This window comes from Polistes dominula, unplaced genomic scaffold (assembly GCF_049000335.1).
Source record: "Polistes dominula isolate Pdom_NZ unplaced genomic scaffold, Pdom_raw_medaka contig_11, whole genome shotgun sequence".
NCBI lineage: Eukaryota > Metazoa > Arthropoda > Insecta > Hymenoptera > Vespidae > Polistes > Polistes dominula.
In genome coordinates, this window is record NW_028301154.1 from 2,066,266 (window position 1) to 2,088,356 (window position 22,091).

The window sequence follows — 22,091 nt, forward strand, 5'->3', positions numbered from 1 at the left end:
CAATCTGTCTGACTCACTCACAAACTCATCCCCATCACACCTTCACAATTCACCCTGTCTTTCTTTTTTTTATTTTATTTCTTTCATTCTTTGATATAATATTACATTATAATATTCGTATTCGTCCTTGATAGTTGATAGTCCTGTTACTTCAACGAATCCTTTTAACAAAACCCTTGAGCAGGTTAAACCAGCCGCCACCTTACGAGCGCATGCCTGAATTATCAACGTACGACCACTTAACGTTTAAACCTCCTTCATTCCTCATTTAAAACCAACCCCCATATCCCCCTATAACATGATGGTCCCTTCTCATCCCCTTAATCCTCAGTGATTATCTTTTATGACGAATTAACATTTTTTTTTGTTCTTTTTTTTTTTTTTATTCGTGATCTGCTAAATGTATATTCGTATTTGAAGATTAATTATTCATAGTTTGCAATCTTTTATTTTAATATAATATGGAAAATTATTGATTTGATATAAATCAATTGATGATCAATGATTGAGATCAATGATTAAGATCAATGATTTAATATAAATAATTTATTAGTGTATTACTATTAATTTATTTAATTATATATATATATATATTTTTTATTATTATTATACATTATATATATTAAATACTCTACTTATATTTATTAATTAAATTACATATATATTATAATTAATTATTTATAATAATAATATTATATATAATAAAAAAATATATTATTATATATGTTTTTATTATATATATATATTAATATATATTATATATAATATATATAATATGTTATATATTATTTATATTATATTATATTATATATATTATTAAAATATATAAATTATAATATGTTAATAATAATTATTATATAAAATATATTATATTATTATATATATTTTTATTATTATATATTACTCATATAAATATGTATATATATTATTTATATGTATTTATTAATTAAATATATATATATATATATATATATATATATATATAATTATAATATAATAATAACAATTAGTATATATAATTGTATATATAAAAATACATATATATTATATTATGTAATATTAAATATATATAATATTATAAATATATATATAATTATTATAATAATTAATAGGATGTGTTTGTTTGTGTGTGTGTATCAGAATTTTTTAAATAAATCTGCAAAATCTACTCTAAATAATATAAAAAATGTAATACTTAAAAATGTTTAATATTAAATGTAATATTTTATTTCTTATAAATGTTAAATCATTTTTTTATAAGTTATATAATATTGGTCATTGTAAATGACTAATGTATTATAAATTAATTCAAATGATATTTTTATTTTGATATAACCTTGTTGTCAATGAAATGTTTTGAATAATAAAATAAATAATATTTGTGAATGATAACAAAATTATAGAAATTAATATTAAATTAATTCTATACTAAATGATCGTAAGTACTATTAGATAGTAATAAAATAATATGATTATAATGAAAATTTCATTAGAAAATAATCAATATTATACATATGTATTATTTGTCAATAAATCATAACAACCAAATATCGATGATACATACACACAAAGAACGAGAATTTTACATATATGTATATACAGACATATATATTCGGTAAATATTCAACCAGGGAAAATGAATTTCTCTCTTGCAAACACCCTATATATATACTCTATCTATATATATACTCTATATATATATATACAAGTGATGAATAAAGATATAAAAAAGTATGAAAAATAAAAGCGTAGATTAATATTTGAAATTCGCAGATGGGGTACCATATTCCAAAGTTGTCAAAACCGGGTATTGAGGATTGAATTTTATTGAAAATATCACGATAAGATGTGTGCTCGTGAAAATAGTCCGATAAAATCCAATCTTATTTATTGAAAAATTATTAAATGACTTTTCATTTGAAGGCAATTTAATTTCAATATTTGAAATCAATGAAATGTTTTTTATATTTGAAATATTCAATATGTTTCTTTTAACATACTCTCTCTCTCTCTCTCTCTCTCTCTCTCAAAAAAAAAAAAATAAATAAATAAAAAACACAAAGATAAAAATTAAAATTAAAATTAAAATGCTTCGTTAGATTTATTGATTTATTTTCAATAAATGATTAACAATAAAGGATTATTTTTATCAAAAGTTTTACGTATCGAATTTTCGACTTTATCGAATTTTAAAACCCCCTTTTATACAAATTAACATTGAATCAACAGGAATTTATCTCTCTCGATGCAATTTTATACCAGTCCATCTGTAAATTCACATGGTCAAATATTTAAAAAAATAACAAGAAATGTTAACGTTAAACGTATAGAAAAAAATCATATAGAAAGAAAGTAAGAAAATAAAGAAATGAAATAACATTGAAATATAGAAAATTATTTGTGCAATTTAAATCTATGTCACACACACACACAATCGATATTAATAAATTATTAATAATAATAATAAAGAGCAAAGCAAATGAATAATATGACCAATTGAGGCTACACATCTAAAATATACATTTTCAATAATGAAAGATTTTATTAATAAATATTACTCTTGTACTGTACAGAGATAAATATTACATTTATTACAACGGTAAACTGTATGGGGTAATTAAATGAATTTAATTAACCGTGTGTTACCTGCAATGGTAAATAATAATATAAACATTTTAAATAATTATTGTGTTAATATTAAACTCCAATGTAAACAACTTTTTTAAACTTTCATTTGTAATATTTCATATTACAATTTTTAATATTAAATATTAAATATATAATATATATATATATATACATGAGTTTGAAATAATTAATTATAAAAAGAAATAAAAGTAATTTAGTTTAGTTTTTGAATGTTAACGCAAAAATACCGATAGCAACGATTGCTAATTATTTCGTAAAGAAAACTAAAATGGAAAGAAAGTACAGTAGGACAATGAGAAATGAGAAATGTAAAAGGGAAGGAAGATTATGTCGTTCGTGATTATAAAGTACTGTAAAACTTTAGCAATATCTGCTTTACAAAACCAGCACCTTCTTAGAATATTGTCCTATGCCTTCCTTCTTTGGTTGTAACTTGTTCTTTCTTTTTTATTTCTTTTTTATTTCTTTTTTACTACTTTTCTTTTTCATTTTTAATAAGTTTTTTGTATTAGTGGAATGAAAGAAAATTGTTAACATAGATAAATTATGTTTTGCCTATTTTCTTATATTTTTCTTTATTTAATTGTTAATAATTTTTAATATTTATAGCATACCATACAGAATTTTTTCCCCTATATATATATATATATATATATATATATGTATATATTTAGTTATTAATATTTTTTATTTTTTATTTTTTATAATAATATTTATATATTTTATATATTTAATATATATTTAATTATTAATATATTTTATTTTTTATTTTTTATAATTATATTTTATATATTTATTATATATTTAATTAATAATATTTTTTTTATATATTTTATATTTATATATTTTATATATTTAATATATATTTAATCATTAATATTTTTTTCTATATATTATATAATTATATATTATATATATTTATACATTTTCTATATTTATATATTTTCTAATATAATATCTTCATTTAAGAATATACATCGACACCATTTAACCGAAAAAAATCCCAGACACCCTATATAATGTTTCTTCACTAATTATAAGCATTATATATGGTCTACGTATTCACATAGAATATCTCCAAGGAATATTCTTTAATTTCTTTTTTTTTTTTTTTATATTAAACTCCCATGACATTGAACGTGTTTCCATTGTTAGTTGAATAATAAAAGGGTTGAACTCTTATACACGAGGGAAAATAACATTATTTATTCGACAAAAAAAAAAGTTATTAACTAGCGTAACTATCAATGTACGTTTATTAACTCTCTTTCAATGTTTTTTTTTTTTTTCATTATTATTTTAAATTTATTATTTTTAATATTACTTAAGCACACATTGAAACGTATATAACACGCCCATCCGTTTTGTTCGCATTTAGTTTAATGTAATTTTATTAAAATGAATGTTTATAATAATAGAAACATCATGTTTTAATATTCTGTAACATTTAATTAACTAACGTAACCTATTTAAATAATTTCATAAGGATTCATTAGAATTCACATTCATATATACATTGTATATATATATATATATATGTGTGTATGCACATGTATATCAAGCATGTGTTTGATTCCCTGTAGAGAGTAGACTTTAGTACCAAAAATTGTCGCTAGTATTCGCATGGGGTGTTGAAGTTTCTCGCTAGTATTACGTTATTGAAATGATTTGAAATAGGTTGCCGAAACGAAGGAAAGCATACTTACCTGGCGCAGAGGTTACCGTGATCACCAAGGCGGTTCCTCCAGGGTGAGGCTCTTCCATTGCACTTAGGTTGAGCTGACCCTTGCGAATATCCCTAATGTGGATATCTCGGGCGTACAATTTTTGGTAGTAGGGACTGCGTTCGCGCTATCCCTGATAATTCAATTTCAAAATATAATTTTCTTTCTAGTAGTAATTATTATTTATTAATAAATAATAATATAAAATTCCTAAAAATAATACTAGAAATAATATCAGTTTTCTCTAGATATTTAAGTTTTATAGCATTTATAGTTTCCCTAGTAATTTTATTTTGCTGTTGGAAATATAATAAATTTCTTTTTATTATTATTAAATATTATTATTATTATTAAATCATTTTCTTTAGTTATAGAAATTCTTGTAGCCATTTATAAATTTTCCTAGCAATTTAATTTAACTATTGGAAATATAAATTCTTTTTATTATTATTAAATATTATATTATTATTACTATTAAATCATTTTCTTTAGTTATATAAATTTTATAGCATTATACAAATTTTCCTAGCAATTTTTTTTCTTGCAATATTTATTTCTTTTTATTATTATTATTAGTATTATTATTATTATTATTATTATTATTAGTATATTATTTTCTTTATATAGTTATATATAAATTCTTGTAGCATTTATAAATTTCTCTAGAGCAATTTTATTTTACACTTACAATATAGTTTCTTTAGCAATATAATTTCTTTTTATTATTATTTATTAATTATTATTATTATTATTATTATTATTATTATTATTATTATTATTAATATACCATTGTTTCTATCCATATAAATTCTATGTAGAGTATTATAAAATTTCCCTAAAACAAATGTTATTTTGCTCTTGCAATTATAATCATTTCTTTAGCCAATATAATTAATTTCTTTTGATTTTATTTTTATTTATTATTAAATTGGCATTAAGGAAACCTCGAAAAAAAGAGGGGGTTCTCATTATCACAAATATTAAATCCCCTCCTCCACTGTGTGTGTATAATTTCTTTAGCAATATGATTTTTCTAGCAATATTATTTCTCTAACAGTCAAAGGGATATTTAGTAACTAGTAACTAAGTTACATTTAATAAGGAAAAATTATTGCTAAGATTCTCATTAAGATGTATTAAACATTTAATGTTTTTATTTTTCTTTTAATTTAATTTTTTTCACATGTAGTATAAGAAAACATATTTTTTACAACTCTCAAAGGATTTTTCTAGAGTTCAAAGTCTTTTTATTCAGTAAGTTTTGAAATAAAATTAAGCAGTGGGTATTATAAAAGGATTTATACATATATATATATATATATATATATATGTCATTATACAATAATTCTCTCATTAGCACATATATATGCATTTTAAAATAGTATTTCGAAGATAAAATTTTTTACTATGAAATTTACAGAATAATTTAAAGTCCCTTTCCCCTTCTCAATAAATGAATAAAATATCGTATTTAAATACAAAACCGAGAAAACCCCATTCATTTATTTTTGAGAAATATTAGCAGGCTTTATCAAAACTTCGTAAATAAAATAGAGAGAAGGTTGTTTTACATTTATATTTATCATCTCTCTCTCTCTCTCTTTTTTTATCATAAAAGTCCATCCCCAAATTCTCATTTACATTCAATGATAATTCAAATAAAAATAAAAATCAAAATAAATGTGTAAAATAGAAAGAGGAATAATTTTAATCGTAATTTATTTCCAATTTGATTATACATGACAATGTATAATAATAATAATAAAATATAAAGTTTATATTTACAAAAAAATTTATTTTTGTATGTATTTTTGTCACAATTTAACCCTTTTTCAGACGTATTAAATTTGGTAATGAAACATTTCTTTCTTTCTTTCTTTCTTTTTTTCTTTTTTTTTTTTCTATAGTTTGACTTAAAAGTTGAACATTTTTGTCGGAAAAAGAGGAAATCATTTTTTTTTTTTTTTTGAAACGTCTCGTTATTATTTAATAAAGTAATAATAAATAATAAAAAGAAAAAAAATGATTAGATGTTTTAATGAAAGAAATAAATTTAAGAGAAAGGAAGATGTTTCTTTGCAGAAATCTCATTAAGTTCGTCACACAAAGTGGCAAAGGTTTATCTAGTGCATATATTCTTACCTTGAAATTACACATTGGGTGTTTCGCAAAATTAATCTCTTCTACCTCTCTCTCTCTCTCTCTCTCTTTCTCATATATTATAATTAAATATTAGAATATTATGATTTTTGTTTATTATTAATAAAATATTATTATATAAAATAATTACAGTAATATGTAATGATATGAAATTATAATATTATAATATTATTTGTACCTTTAATTTGTAATTATTTATTTAATTATTAAGGTAATTATAAAAATACGCGCCTGTTTGCATGCAACCCTCCAGACACACTTTGAAAATGCTGCTTGCGAGCGCCATCTAATGGGACGGAATTTTTTTGCAGTCAAAACTGTTTATACACGTATGTATGACGGGTTGCCTATCTTTCACATTTTCCAAGTGTGTCTGGAGGGTTGCATTCATACAGGCGCGTATTTTTATAATAATTACAAGAAAAGTAAATAATTCATTTTTTCAAATCACACCCATTCTAAAGAAGTTGTCACTTCAATAAAAATATCTTATTAATAATTAAATAATTAATAATTTCATATAGTTGTATTCCTTCCTCCATCACAAAAACCTATGATAACCTATAAGGATTAATATTATTTTAATTAGAAAATAATAAGAAGACAATAATTAAGAAAAAATAATAAAGGCTAATGGAATATAGATGTAAATCTATGAAATAAAGAGATAGATAGATAAAGTGTATTTTAAAAGAAAACCATTGGACCGTGTCAATATCGTTATAAACTCAACTAAGAAAGCTCTTGGGACAGTTAGAATGGAGTTAAATTAATTGCCATCGTCGTTGTCGGTAACCAAAGTGTCCTCAATCTTTGAAACGGTTTCTATGTTGGGGTAGCATATGGAAGTGGTAACGTTACAAACACTGTTTGTTCTGACAGAAGTAAGATTAATCAACGATACCCAACGATCTGGTTGTTTCAACTTGAGCAAGAATTCAATTCGGCCCGTCTCGTTTCTATCTCACCTCTCTCTCTCTCTCATCACTCTCTCTCACTCACTCATCCCCCTTTCCTCTCTATCTTTCCATCTTTCTTCTATCTTTCTCATCTTTCTCATTTCTCTATCTTTCTATTTCTCTCTTGTTTACACCTTGCACTCACGCGCCAGGAAGATAACTCTTACCTCCCCCCTTTGAAACCTTCCTATTATATTCAGGACGATTCCTTTTGCGAACTACCCAACGAGTTTACACTCGGAACTTGCAACAATGCCATCACGCAAAATTCAAATTACTCTGAGGCAATTTGTTTCAAGATAAATAAAAGTATGATATTGAAATGATATGAATATATGTATTTATTTTAGCAAAAGAAAGGAAATTAATTAATATCATATATTCGCTTTATTAATAAATTGTGTAAGGATTTTCAATATATATATATATATTTATTATTTATTATTATTATTTATTTATTTATTTATTTACATAGAAAATATCTAAAAGTATTTTATTAAATACATTGATTTATAGTATAGAAAAAAGGCGGAATAACTTTTTAATTTTAAAATGTGGAAATGGCGCGAAATTCAAACAATTACACGAAGAATACGCATGCGCAGAATGATACATTTCATTTTATTTGAATAATTCTCTTATATAAAATCTTTTTATAAACGATAATTAATAAAAAAAAAAAAAAAGAAGAAATGACTAACACATGCAATATCTTCTTTTCATTGTTATTAACAATGTTAATTAAAAAATAAAACCAAAGTTAATTTGCGATATTTTTGTTTTCTTCCAAGTAAGGAAAATAGTTCGAGAAATTGGTATCAATACGCGAAGAAGACGTCGTTGATTGGTCGATTAAATGCGAGTCTTAATATTAACTATAAAATGAAATATTTAATTGTACAATTACAAATATAATTGAAACAATGATATTTTTTACAATTTTAATATTATTTGTTAAATAAATATATTAATTGACATAATAAGTGATGATAAACAAGATGATAGTATGTAATATTATTGAGGATTAATTGAGGTTAATTTAAAGGGACTAGTTTTCATTTGAGAGTCTATTTAAATTAATGTTATCTCGCATGCGCAGTTTGGACATTTAATAAAACAGATGTTGTGCCACGAAGGCATTTATTTTAACGTTGTTGTTCGATAACTGTATATAAATATTAATAATAGTTTTTATATGTATACCACGTGATAGATTAAAACAATTTGAATTACAGTACTCAATTATATGTATGTTGTTAACCATGTGTATTCATCGTGACGTATGATGATGATAATGATGATGATGATAAGTATACGACATGTAACACACAATTGAATGATAAATGTAATAATAAAAGAACGAAAAAGTGAGATATATCAATAAATAAAAAAATAAAAAAAAATAAAAAATTCTAGATAACCTCAATTTTGATGATAATTATGGCAACGTCAGAAAGTGACGATTTTGAGAGCGCTGATGAGGAATTAGCACATGGCGGAACTTCCAAGACTAAAGTTGATGATATGAAATGGAATACAATGCAATCGGTAGTTGATTCTGAATCTGACGATGACACTGAATGCATTCCACGAGTACCTAGGAGAAATATGGTAATCTGTGAAAAACCTAGATATCGTTCATACAAAAGAGAAATTTCATCCGATAATGATAAAATTGGTAATTTAAAGGATACAGTTACTAAAAAGTCTGACGATAAGGAAACTAAAGTATTAACAAACAAAATGGAAGATAATGCTTCTGCTAGTTCTGATACAATAACAAAAACTGTGATAGTTGAAGATAGTTCATCAAAAACTTCAGCTACGATTAAAGATAATTCTATGAAAGTAAGTTCTAAGACTAATATGAAAGAAGAAACGTCGTCAAGACCTCGAAGAACAACTGATGGTATTAAAAAACTTGGTGCTCGAAAGTTAGGAACTAAGATTGAAAAAGAATCTGAAATTAAATGTAAAACGATTGAACAAAATGTGATTGAAAAAAATCTAATCTCAACAAATGTTCAAGAAAATATAACCTCGACAAATGTCATTTCTAAAGAACCTATTAAAGGTATGAACATTGTTTCCAGTAAATTGTCAGACACAGATGATCCTGAAATAGACATGCCTGAGGAATTGAAGTCTGATAAAAAATTTAAAGAGATATTTAAACCACAAGGTTGGGAAAAACTTGGTAATAGCATTGAATTAGAAGAAGATTTGACAGAACAGAAAATTCAACCTGTATTAGATAGATTGTCAATGGATGACAAAGATTCTGATAATTCATTATGGTCGAATTGGGGTAATTGGGGTGTAAGTTCATTAATAAACACTGCTACTGTTGGAGTTTCTACTTTGACAAGTCATGTTAGTCAAGGTTTATCACTTTTGGAAGAGACGATAAACATACCGGATACTAGCGAGTCACATATGATAGAAAATTCTCAAAAAGAAAAAGAACAAGATAAAGAGACAGATGAAAAAGAAAAAACTGTAATTCCTGGTATAATAAATTATTCTTTTTTTAATCTATAACTATATGTTAATATAAATAAATAATTATCTAATTTACATTTGTATTTACAGTAAAAGATTCTAAAGAAAATGTATCCAATTTATCGCAAGGAACTTTTGGTTTAAGTAGTTTTCTATATGGAGTATCATCCATCACTAAATTAGTCGAATCAACTGGTAGTAAAGTAATGAGTGGTGGTTTGGACACTTTAGAAGCTATCGGTAAAAAGACAATGGAAGTTTTGCAAGAAGGTGATCCTGGTTTGAAAAAGAAGAAAGCATTTTTCATGACCGAAGGAAACAAACCTAATTTATCTCAAATACTAAGAGAAGTTAAAGAGAAGGCAGAATCAGAAGAGAAAACAATAGAAGAGAAACAATTAGCTAGGAAAGTTCATTTCGAATCTTTGTTTGACGATTATCAAGGTTTGGTTCATTTAGAAGCATTAGAAATGTTGTCGAAACAATGTAACATTAAAATTCAATCGCATTTGATTAACCTTGACACGGAGGATTTGGTATATTTGCAAGAAACATTAGAACAAGTTAAAGAGCTTTGTGATTTAGATGATGATGATGAAAATAGACCAAGTAAAGACAAAGATCTGAAAAGTCGTTTAGCAGATGCTTGCCAAAATTTAGAACTTGCCATCACGTACGAACAACTCGATCATGTAAGAAAATTGTATTGACAATATCTATTTGTTGCTTGCCTATACACTTCTTATTTAGTGAGAATACATTTTTTATTTTTATAGGTTTTGAATGAAGCTAAATCTAGCTCTTATCTTGCTACACCTATGTCTCATACAAATCTAGAAATTTTTCAATATGCTATTTCTACCATAGCAAAGTTTACTGCTGTCAGTGTGGAGAGGTTTCACAAAACTGCAGAGTTACTTTTAATTAAAGAAAGACGTAGTACAGCGAGTGAAGCTGAAGCACTCGTTGATCTAACGCATATCATAACTGATGAGATTAGTTTGTTGGCTACAAACTTTTGTAATGTATTAAACGAGTTTATTAAAATGTCTAATAATTCAGACAGCATCAATGCTAATATAACAACAATTTTTCTCGAAGTAAATATATAAATATTATAAATATCTTATAAGTTATGTACAATAATATCATCGTTGCTAATATTACGTTTTTTTGATTTTATTTCTTTAGGCTGAAAATGCAAGCTCGTACATTGAAGATGCTTTTAAATTACTTATTCCTATTTTACAAGTCGGTGCTCTATAAATGGTAAATGCAAATATTTTTGTTTATTACAAAAAAAATACATAGTAAAATAGAACTATTTAATATTAAGGAAAAGAAAAGAAGAAAAAAAAAACTAATAAATAAATTGTAATTATCTGTTCCGATAACATGGTCCATGAGAAGAATATAAATTATGTTATATATATATATATATATAATAATCTAATAATTAAAGATAGTTAAATTATTATTAAATAATATTTTCATTTGCAGGAAAATATTATAATTTTGTTAAAAATACATAATCAACAAATGCAGGTTCGTATATATATATATATGAAAAACATAATAATAGATAGAAAGATTTAAATGTAAATATAATGAAAAATTATTTTAGAAAAAACAAAATTACCTAATTCAATTATATATATATATATATATTTTATACATGAAAAGCTTTATTATAAGGTGATGGTTCATAAATATGTATATTATTTTTTTAGATTTTCTAATTCACTTTGTATTCATTAAATTAAATAGACACGAGAGTAAATAACCATGCATGAAAATTTGATATATATATATATATATTACAAATAATTAAAAACAATATGAATACAAACAAACAAACAAACAAAAAACAAAAAAAAAAGATGTTGACAACTTAATATTATATTTAATATTTTTACGACGAGTAATGAAAAATAAGAGAAAGAGAAATGTTAAAAAAAAAAAAAAAAAGAAAGAAAACTTAATGTTTCCCTCTTTTATTTCCAATCGGTGGTTTCTGTAGTTGGAAATTAGCATTAGATTCGATAGTTGTCATAGGTGCGGTAAGATTTGATGGAGCATTGAAGTTCAAACTAGCTGTTGGTGGCTTGATCGATGATGTATCTATGGTTGAGTTTATAGCAGAAGGAACTGGTGTCGTATTACCCCAAACTGTAACAACATATTTATTAATCAAATTGAATTCTTTCAAAATATCATGGTAAACTTAAATGTACGTACATTAGCTGAAGCTGTTTGATGTTTTCCATGAATTCATAAAATTATGATTTACGATAGTTACACACTTTATCAGCAATTTTAATCCACATATATATGTAGAAGATATATATATATATCTACATACATATATATATATACACATTAATAATATAATAGAAATAATTAGTTAGTTTTTTAACGTAACTACAAATTTCATTTTCTAAATTTGAAAAATTCCTGAATCACATCGACTACATCTTACCCCGGATGGTGTTGCACTTACATTTGTTAAAGTATTGTTTTTTTCTTTTACATTCAATTTTGTACCCAGCACTTCTTAAATAACATTATGCAAATATATTATAATAACTTTGAGATGAGATAAAAGCAGGAGCAATTAAAAGCAGACATAAAATACGCAGCCATTCCTTAAAAAGCAAGACAACATTTTTTATTTTTCTATTCTTTTTTTTGGTTTCTTTTTGTTTTGCCCATATGTATTATAAACGATGAACGATAGACGATGAACACAAGAGTTTGTTCCCAATAATATTAAAACAGGAAAGCTTCCATTAATATTTCCCATAAGAGTTCATAACACAAAAAAAGAAAGAAGTAAAATTGAATACCTCAATAACTAAAATACAGCTTCTACATTTCCCCTGCAAACGCAAAATTAAAATCAAATCATAAAATAATAATATAATGTATAAACGAAGGAAAAAAAAACAAACTATATGAATATACAGGATGTCTGAGATTAATCTTCCAGTCAAATAATTATCTGTGTATTTTATGTATGAAAATAAGAAAGGATATAACATTTTTTTTATTTTTATTTTTTTTGTTTTTTTTTTTTTATTTTTTTACATAAAATTCACTGATATCTTTTGATTGGAAAAATCTGTGACATCCTGTATATTATATATTTAAATAAGACAAATGGACAGAGCAGATTTATGTCTTTTTTTTATATACATAATTACTTCTACAGTACTTAATACGGACGTTAAATGTTAGTGATTTCTACCTTACACTAGATCCACGCAAGACCTGAAGGTAGGACATGTTTATGGGAAATTTGTAACAACGAGAATAACACACGTTGTTGTTTTAGGGAGAAGAGACGACTTAGTCTTTAGCGTGAAATTAAATTAGTATTGCAATTTTTACTTGAAGTTAATCACTTATTTAATTACCTAAAGAATTTCGTGCATCTAAACTGGCAGTTTGAGAAGAAATCAATGCTGTTGAAGATATGAAACTTCTGTTGCCTATTTAAACAAAATTATTCAAATAATATATAATCTATATATATATATACACATATTTAGTATAATAATAATGGTATACTACCTGGACCAAAAGGTGTTGGCCCACTAGTAATTCTTCCCATAGTGTTTCCCAATGATTTATCGTTTGTTTTAATATCATCAAAAACGTTAGTGTTATCTTTCAAGACGTATTTTCTAAAATTTAAATATTGTTCTTTCTGTTGTTGTACTTTTGAGTGTACACCTTGCAATTTTCCAGCAACAGCGACTAATGATTCATGAAGTTTACTCATAGCCATAGTTAATTCTATAAAGAAATAATATAATTTTTATCTTATATTGTAATCAATGTTATTTAATAACTAATTAATAATTATTATTATACCTTGTGGAGTTAAAGTCTTTGGTGCCATCATCGTTTGTATATGTTTCTCTGTTGTTTCAATTTGAGATCTAAATAACATTAAGTCGTGTTCAAAGTTTTCTGCTAATTCCATAAAAAATAAAAGTGGTGCGTTATTTTCATATTGCAATCCAGATGGTGTATCGTTTGTTCTTTGAGCTATTTCTGCATTTTGTAATGCCTTAGCCGTATCTTGTTTCAGTTTATCAGCAAAAGAACGATCACGTTGTACAGATCCTGCCAATGTTGTTAAAAGTTCCATTAAAGATGCTGTATCCTCTGCACAACGATTCAGTGGTCTAGCAGAACCTCTCGCTATATCGGAAGATAAAACCTTCTGTTTTTTCACAAATTCTCTGATTAAAATGAAAGAAGATTAATATCTATAGAATTAAAATAAATAATATAATCGATTTATATAGAATAAAACATTTGAAATTACTTGAATTTATCTATGGTTTGGCACAATTCATTGGGTAATAAATTTTCCTTCGCTGCAGTTGGACTATTGCTACCTTGAGAAAGACCTTTATTATTAACAGAAACATCTAATCCACCTAATCCTTTACTAGCAGTTGTAGTGGTAGTTGTAGTGGTTGTTAATTTAGTAGCTGCTAAACCACCAGTACTAACAGAACCAAACAAGGATGCTGTAAATATATAAATCATCTTGCTAAAGTACAGAGTTATTTTATTTAATTATTATATTTTAATATTTGTTATTATTAATATTTACGTGTACTGGTAGAAGTTCCAAACATTAAACCTCCTGTAGCAGGTGTAGTATTTATAGGTGCTTTTATGGTATTTGTATTGTTTTGAACAGGCGTTCCAAAAGTACGTCCCGTAAACAATGGAGCTGCAGAAGTTGTCGGAGTTGAAAAGAAGTTTGATGTTGCAGTTGTCGTAGCTGTTCCAGTTCCTAAAAATGTGCCAGTTGGTTGATTAGGTGTAGCAGTTGTTGGTGTTGTTCCAAAACCAAAATTTAAGTTGCTGGTAGTAGCCGCTGGGGTTGGTGTTCCAAATGTTAATCCAGTTGCAGGTGTCGTTGAAGTAAAAGACGTGCTATTTAAACCAATATCATTAAACATTTATCATTATAAATCGTAATATTATTAATTTTTATCATAATATACCAATATTTCAATATACAAAGTTACATTATGAAAAAGTATATTATATACCTTTGAGTACCAAATCCAAAACCTGAACTACTTGAGGTTATAGTAGGCGTTCCGAACGTAAACGATGACATTTTTATGGATTAAAATTAAATACTAATAATAAATAATTACACTTTTTAATATACTATTCAAATTCAATGTGTTTAACCTCCAAAATTAGAAAAAGGTATACAATTTCTATTAAGTAAAGACTGGTACTTCCCTCTACAGACAATACATTGAATTAAAAATTTAAAAATTACGCGCCAAATACTTTCGTATATGTATTACTTGTTTTGCAACTTTAAAAAATAAAATAAAATATTATTAATAATAAATTATATATTTGTATTGATATAAATTATTATACGTAGAAACGATACGATTAAAATATTGTCAATTTTAAAAGTAAATTAATTAAATAACAAAAACAAACAAACTAATCAATGACACTGTTCAAATAAAAACAATCAAAAAATTTTCTTGTAATACAACATTACAAAATTTGTATACACAGAAACACATTTTTTAGGATTATAAAATAAAATATAATATTATTATTATTATTATTATTATTATATATAATTATAATTATAAAATAAATTTTTAATCATTTAAATAAAATATTCTTTTACAATAAAAATAAATATCAGTTTTTGAAAGTATAATAATCTTAAAGTAGGTTTTTACTTATACAAATTTGCTAACTTTGTATTAAAAAAAAAAAAATGGTGGATTGAATAGAAAAGGGGTATACATACGATATATTATATATATATAAAAAAACATAGATAATATTTCGATTTATTATTAAATGTGCCTACGTGATACAAATCAGGGAATAACACAATTTATTTTCCATATTATTCATCATCATTATCATCATTATCATCTTTAAATGTATTAAATACGTTTCTTATTTTTTTTCTTTTATTGGTTTGTTTTATTTTGTTTTCTATTTCTTTTCATCTTTCCATCTTTCTTTCCTTCTTTCTTTCTTTCTTTTGCGTGTACGTGACAAAGTTCTAATTTAATTATACAGCTTATCTAGAGGAAAAATTGGGGATTATTTTAACGAATTTTACCAGATTCGGTACACAGTAGACTATCACAAAGTTGATTGCTGGTTCGATTTCGTACGTTGAGAATTGTGAATTTCGTACGTGGGGTGACATTTCTAAAATGATCACAGTCGTCTGTTGAACAAGACTAAAAATGAGCTTTTTTTTCTCTCTCTTTCTCTCATACTTTTACATGTTTAATCTTTTTCTTTTAATCTTATTCTTTTCAAAAAAGAATTTTGTCAGATTATATCCAATAGAATTTTTTTCTTTAGATTTGTAACATTAATCGGTTAATAACATTCCGGGTTTCTTTGACCGTAATAAATAAAATTCTTTTTTCGATTTGTTTATATCATACAATATCTACGATACAATATAAATTGTGATAAAAATCACATTAAAAAAAAAAAAAAAACAACAATTTTCTAAAACGTTACAACACATCTTTCTCTCTCTCTGTTTTTTTCTTTTTTTAATCTCATAATTAATTAATATCATCATTAATTCTTATCGATCATTTTCATCAATCAATGAATCAATCAATTAATCATACATAACTGAAAAAAGATGAGCATATAATTCGATTATAAAATTTAATTAATAAAATAGATAACAAAAACAAAAGCAACAGCAGCAGCAGCAGCAGCAGCAGTAGCAGTAGCAGTAGCAGTAGCAGGAAAGGTGAATTTAATTTTTTTTTATTTTTTTTTTAGAAGACACCCGGTATATAATTTTACGCTGTAAAACACAACGTTTATTTTGTATTTCTTTTTTTCTTTTCCTTTTTTTTTTTTTTTTTTTTAAATTATTTATTTCCCTTTTTTTTATCTTTTTCATATCTTTTTTTTATAGAGTTTAATGATTAAAATAGCTCCCTCCTACTATCTGGTGATATTTTAGATGAATTATGTATTTTATATATATATATATATATATATATATATATATATTTTTTTATGCATAATGATTGACACGACAATATTAATTGTTTCTATCATACAAATTACAATGAGACAGAGCATGTGCGAGCATGTGTGTATGTACGCATGTATGTGTTTATTTATGCATATACATATGTAATTTTGATGTATTTTATGTATATCCTGCATGTTGGTAGTAATATCTATGTGTATATGTTTTGAATGTATTTTATTTTTATTTTTTATGCTTGTAAGTACGTGTCCTTTTTTTTTATATGGGGTTTTCATTTAATTTTATCTCTTTTTTTCTCTCAATCTTTCTCTCTCTCTCTCTCTCTCTCTCTCTCTCTCTCTCTCTCTCTTTCAATCTTTCATTCTTTCTCTCTTTCTCTCATATAATAAAGAATATATTAAATATTCCTAGGTACTTTTGCGATGCCGTGCGATTATTCTAAATATTCAATTAGATGTAAAGATATCAACAATGCCGTGCTAATAATAATAATATTATATTTAAATATACCAACGATATATTAGGCGTATATATTATTATTATTCTTATTATTATTATTGTTATTATAATTACAATTATTAATATCATTTAATTTTATTTCATTTTACTTTATTTTATTTTTTCTTTCCTTGTAATATAATTAATTTATATTAATTATCCATAAATCTACGTACAATGTATATATATTATAAATAATATATATAAATATAATATAATATTATATTTTATTATTTAATATATAATATTGTATTAAATAATATTTATTATATATAATACATTATATATTATATAATAATATAATATTATAATATTATATTCCATATATATATATATATATATATATATATATTATAATATATTATATTATAATTATAATTAATAATAATATAATTATTATATATTATATTAATATTATATTATAATATAATTATAATATATAATATATTATAATAATTATTATATTAATATTGTATTATAATTTAATAATATATATATATATATAAAATAAATTATATTATATTATATTAATATTATATTATAATATACTTATAATATAATATAATATATTAAGTATAATATTTTTTATATTATAAAAAATATTATATTAATTATAATATAATTGAAATTATATATTATACTATATAATATTATTATATAATATGATATTATATTATTATATTATATATATATCATCGTTTGGTAACTATATTATATACAATATGTAAAATATATATAATAATATATATATATATATATATATATATATAGTATATCTTTTCTATTCATTTTTTGTTGTTGTTGTTTCTTTTTGTTCGTTAGAAAAAGAAAAATCGTCGTTAGAAAATATTATTACCACTGACTTGATCGGTTTAAGGTGCTATTTTAAAAATCCTTTTTAATTATCATTTTATTTCTTCATTGTTTTTTGTTTATTTTTTATTTTTTTTTTATTTGCTTTATCTTTTTTTTAATGATTTTTATTTTTATGAAAATCAATTCAAACCTTCTTCTTCTCCACCATCATTTCTTTCCACTCATCCTTTTTCTTCTTCTCATCATCATCATCATCCTCATCATTTTTATTATCATTATCATTCTTATTATCATTATCATTATCATTATCATTATCATTATCATTATCATTATCATTATCATTATCATCATTATCAACTGTGATTTAAGTTTATGGCACTAAAGGTCAGCTTTTACAATAGCAAAACGAATAATCAGATATCTAGAGTGTATTTTTTTGTTCATTTGTTTACCAAATTGTATTATATAATTAAATATTGCTGGTTATATTAAAGGTTTTATGCTTATATGTATGTGTATGTATGTATATATATAATGGTATTTTTTTTCGTATATGCAATGAACAACAAGCTGTACACTTCGGTGGAACGAGCCTAAGTTTTTATTTTTTATTTTTTTTTATTTTTTTTCTTTCTTCCTTTCTTTCTTTTTTTTCTTTTTTCTTTTTTTTTTTTTTTACGTTTCAACAACGTGTAATTTTGACAATAATAATATTTGTTTTATTATTATGGTAACGATCAAACATTTCTGTTTTTTTTTTTTTTTTTTTAATAACTCAGTATATTAAATATACTGATTACATATATATATATATTGTAAATTTATTATATTTTATTTTATACATGAGTCCACATTGTGAAATTATATTTTAATTATTTTTTTTTTTTTTTTTTTAATTTCATACGTGTGATCAAATTATTTTTTCCATTAAATTAGGCCACCTTGTTTTTTTTCTCTTTTTTTTTCTTTTTTTTAAACAATTTATTACTCAAGTTTTTTAGAAATTAATAAAATATTATTTTTGTACAGTGCTCATATAATATATTTAATATAAAATAAAAACCCCATAAAAAAAAAAGAAATAAAACTTAAAATTAACTAAAAATATTTTCTTAAAAACAAAATAAAAATTACAACAATAACAATAAGTTTTTCTGTTTTTAATAACCAATATATATATATATATATATATTGCATTCCGAGGCCGATTATTATTTCACACATTAGAAAGATTTGTTTAGGCCAAGCTAATTTGTTTATTCATTTGATTATAAATAAATAATATAATATTATATAATTTTTGAGATCATTTGTTCAAAGAAAAATGCATGTCTCTATCATTTCTTTTTCATTTGTTCTTATGTTTTTTTTTTATATATCTATATTTATAATAAATAAATATTGATTGAAGTATTATTTATTAAATAATACGTGACAATTGAAGTGCACACGTGTGTAAACGATCCTATAATAATAATAATTCATTTATTTATTTAGCACCGGAACTCTACCGAACTATACAACGAAGAAACATTTATTTATTTATTTAAATTGTTTTTTTTTTTAATTTTATTTTAATTTTTATTATAAGAACCGCTTATATTACGAAAGTAAATTACTTTCGTGTTCATATCTCTCTCTCTCTCTCTCTCTCTCTCTCTCTTTTATAATTTCTAATTACATTCTAATTATTTTCGATACTCGGGGAAAAGGCTTGACAATTATAAACAATTTAAAGTTGTTCGATACTTTTGTTTTGTTTTGTTTTTCCTATTCTTTTTAAAATCACGTACTAGCATTCATTATTATTATTATTATTAATATTATAATTATCATTATTATTATTATTATTAATTATTAATTATTATTATCATATTTTAGCATGAGATGTAATTCCTCGTTCACCATGAAAGAAATAAAACCGATGTATGTGTAGCAAGTTTAGTATTTTGTACTATTTTTGTTGTATCTTTATTTTTTTTTGTTTTTTGTTAGGATTATTATTAATATTATTATTATTAGTATTAGTATTATTATTAGTATTATTATTAGTATTCTTATTTTTTGGGGGGGAGGGGGTAAATTTTTGTGGTGATACTATTGCTTGTTTATTTCGTCTAATGACGAAAAACAAAAAAATAAAAGCATCGTTTAGACACGTTCATTTTGAATGAAAAAAGATCATCGTCGTAGTCTGATCACAGCGATATTACTATATTGTCACATCACGGTATTCTTCATTGAGTGCAGAAAATGATATTTGAACAAATTAGATCAAGTTTATGCAAAACCATAGTACAATCATTCAAATTATTAATAATTAGATCAATTAAATGAATCTCATCATTTTGTAATATTTCAATACCAAAAATGTATATAAATAAAATTATATATATATATATATATATATATATATATATATATATATATATATTTTATAATATTATATAATTAATTATATATTATAAAATTAAATATATATTTATAATATATTATATATAATATTATAAATTATATTTAATTTTATAAATTATAATATTACTATAATTATAATAATATTATATAAATATAATCTACTATATTATATTATATATATATAATTTTATTTATATACATTTTTGGTATTGAAATATTACAAAATGATGAGATTCATTTAATTGATCTAATTATTAATAATTTGAAAATTTTTTCTTTAAAAAGAAAATGTTATATAAAAAAAAGAAAGAAAAAAGAAAAAAAAGAAAGAAAGAAGTTTTACATATATTCGAACTTTTTAATAAATATTTCTTCCTTAGACTCGTTATACATAAAATTATTATTATTATTATTATTATTATTATTATTATTATATTATCATTATTACTATTATTATTATTATTATTATAGCGTTTGAGTAATATCGAAAACGTTTCTTACATTTATTCTTTTCTCCCATACTTTTACAAACATCTATTTTTTTTATGGTGTTTTATTATTTCCCTTATTAATTTTGTGTTCTTCTTCTTCTTCTTCTTCTTCTTCTCTTGACTTTACATTTAATTTAAAATTTTTGTTTTTTTTTTGTTTGTTAAATTTGTGTAAAATGTATGTATGTATGTTGTGTGTTTTGTTGTATGCAATGTAAATAAATCTCTCGGTGAAAATACACGGTTTATCGATTCGACGATGTTTTAATATTTTATTTTTTATTATTTTTTTTTTTTTTTTTCAATAACAATTCTTAAATTGCTAATTAATAATAATCGATTTTTTTTTTTTTTTTTTTTGTTAAAATCGAACGTAGAAGAGGAGAACAATTTGTTTGTTTGTTTTATTTTTCTTCGTGTCATTATTGCAAGTTAACATTTGTTTTTGTTTATTTATTTATTTAATTATTTATTTCGCGATACAAAAGGCAATGCCATGTTAGATCGTAACGATTTTCCATTTGTTTGTTTGTTTTTATTTGTAATTTTTTTTTTTTATAATGGAAAATGATATTATATATATATATATATATATTAATATAAGCTATGATGAGAATGAAAATTTCTTCTTCTTCAACTCGTCGAAGATCACAAAATGCTTATTTCTTTTTTGTTATTTTATATTTTTATTGTTTGTTTGTTTTTTCTTGTCTATATCGGTAAATACATATTAATGTATTATTTGTGTAATTTATGTATGCATGTATGTATGTATGTATGTATGTATGTGTATAATAATAGGACATACTCTAAAACGTGGTTC

The 22,091-nt window shown here is 23.2% G+C and overlaps 2 protein-coding genes and 1 non-coding gene across 9 annotated transcripts; 2 read left to right on the forward strand and 1 right to left on the reverse strand.

Annotated features, from left to right (window-relative positions):
* The first annotated feature begins 4,347 nt into the window (after positions 1–4,347).
* Positions 4,348–4,510, forward strand: LOC149030565 (U1 spliceosomal RNA). The gene has a single exon (XR_016178660.1). It is a non-coding gene; the product is annotated as a U1 spliceosomal RNA (small nuclear RNA).
* Positions 4,511–8,561: 4,051 nt separating this feature from the next.
* LOC107073078 (protein FAM114A2) lies at positions 8,562–11,863 on the forward strand. 4 transcript variants are annotated; one of them, XM_089178475.1, is made up of 7 exons: positions 8,562–8,837; positions 8,909–10,001; positions 10,085–10,686; positions 10,771–11,094; positions 11,186–11,263; positions 11,495–11,539; positions 11,725–11,863. In XM_089178475.1, exons 1-5 carry the CDS (start codon positions 8,829–8,831, stop codon positions 11,258–11,260), a joined length of 2,103 nt encoding a protein of 700 aa, XP_089034601.1. In that variant the 5' UTR covers positions 8,562–8,828; the 3' UTR covers positions 11,261–11,263; positions 11,495–11,539; positions 11,725–11,863. The 4 variants fall into 4 exon arrangements, with proteins under 4 accessions (XP_089034601.1, XP_089034602.1, XP_015189002.2 ...); XM_089178476.1 differs by lacking the exon at positions 11,495–11,539; XM_015333516.2 differs by lacking the exons at positions 11,495–11,539; positions 11,725–11,863 and having other exon boundaries at positions 8,909–9,103; positions 9,182–10,001; positions 11,186–11,388.
* Nup58 (nuclear pore complex protein Nup58) lies at positions 11,797–15,276 on the reverse strand. Of its 4 annotated transcripts, none has more exons than XM_015333520.2 (8): positions 15,073–15,276; positions 14,625–14,953; positions 14,331–14,538; positions 13,871–14,244; positions 13,568–13,792; positions 13,411–13,485; positions 12,841–12,873; positions 11,973–12,163 (listed from the first exon to the last, which is right to left on the reverse strand). In XM_015333520.2, exons 1-7 carry the CDS (start codon positions 15,141–15,143, stop codon positions 12,863–12,865), a joined length of 1,293 nt encoding a protein of 430 aa, XP_015189006.2. In that variant the 5' UTR covers positions 15,144–15,276; the 3' UTR covers positions 11,973–12,163; positions 12,841–12,862. The 4 variants fall into 4 exon arrangements, with proteins under 4 accessions (XP_015189004.2, XP_015189006.2, XP_015189005.2 ...); XM_015333519.2 differs by lacking the exon at positions 12,841–12,873 and adding an exon at positions 13,242–13,264; XM_015333518.2 differs by lacking the exon at positions 12,841–12,873 and having other exon boundaries at positions 11,797–12,163.
* Between the last annotated feature and the right edge of the window lie 6,815 nt (positions 15,277–22,091).

What these genes read in the sequence shown, in the direction of transcription:
- LOC107073078 (XM_089178475.1), top strand. An exon ending in CGTACGAACAACTCGATCAT is followed by an intron (nt 10,687 to 10,770) that starts GTAAGAAAATTG and finishes TTATTTTTATAG; the next exon opens with GTTTTGAATGAAGCTAAATC. An exon ending in TAACAACAATTTTTCTCGAA is followed by an intron (nt 11,095 to 11,185) that starts GTAAATATATAA and finishes TTATTTCTTTAG; the next exon opens with GCTGAAAATGCAAGCTCGTA.
- Nup58 (XM_015333518.2), bottom strand. Translation starts at nt 15,143, where the DNA reads ATGTCATCGTTTACGTTCGGAACGCCTACTATAACCTCAAGTAGTTCA. An exon ending in TTTGGATTTGGTACTCAAAG is followed by an intron (nt 14,954 to 15,072) that starts GTATATAATATA and finishes TGGTTTAAATAG; the next exon opens with CACGTCTTTTACTTCAACGA. An exon ending in AGATGCACGAAATTCTTTAG is followed by an intron (nt 12,164 to 13,410) that starts GTAATTAAATAA and finishes ATGTTGTTACAG; the next exon opens with TTTGGGGTAATACGACACCA.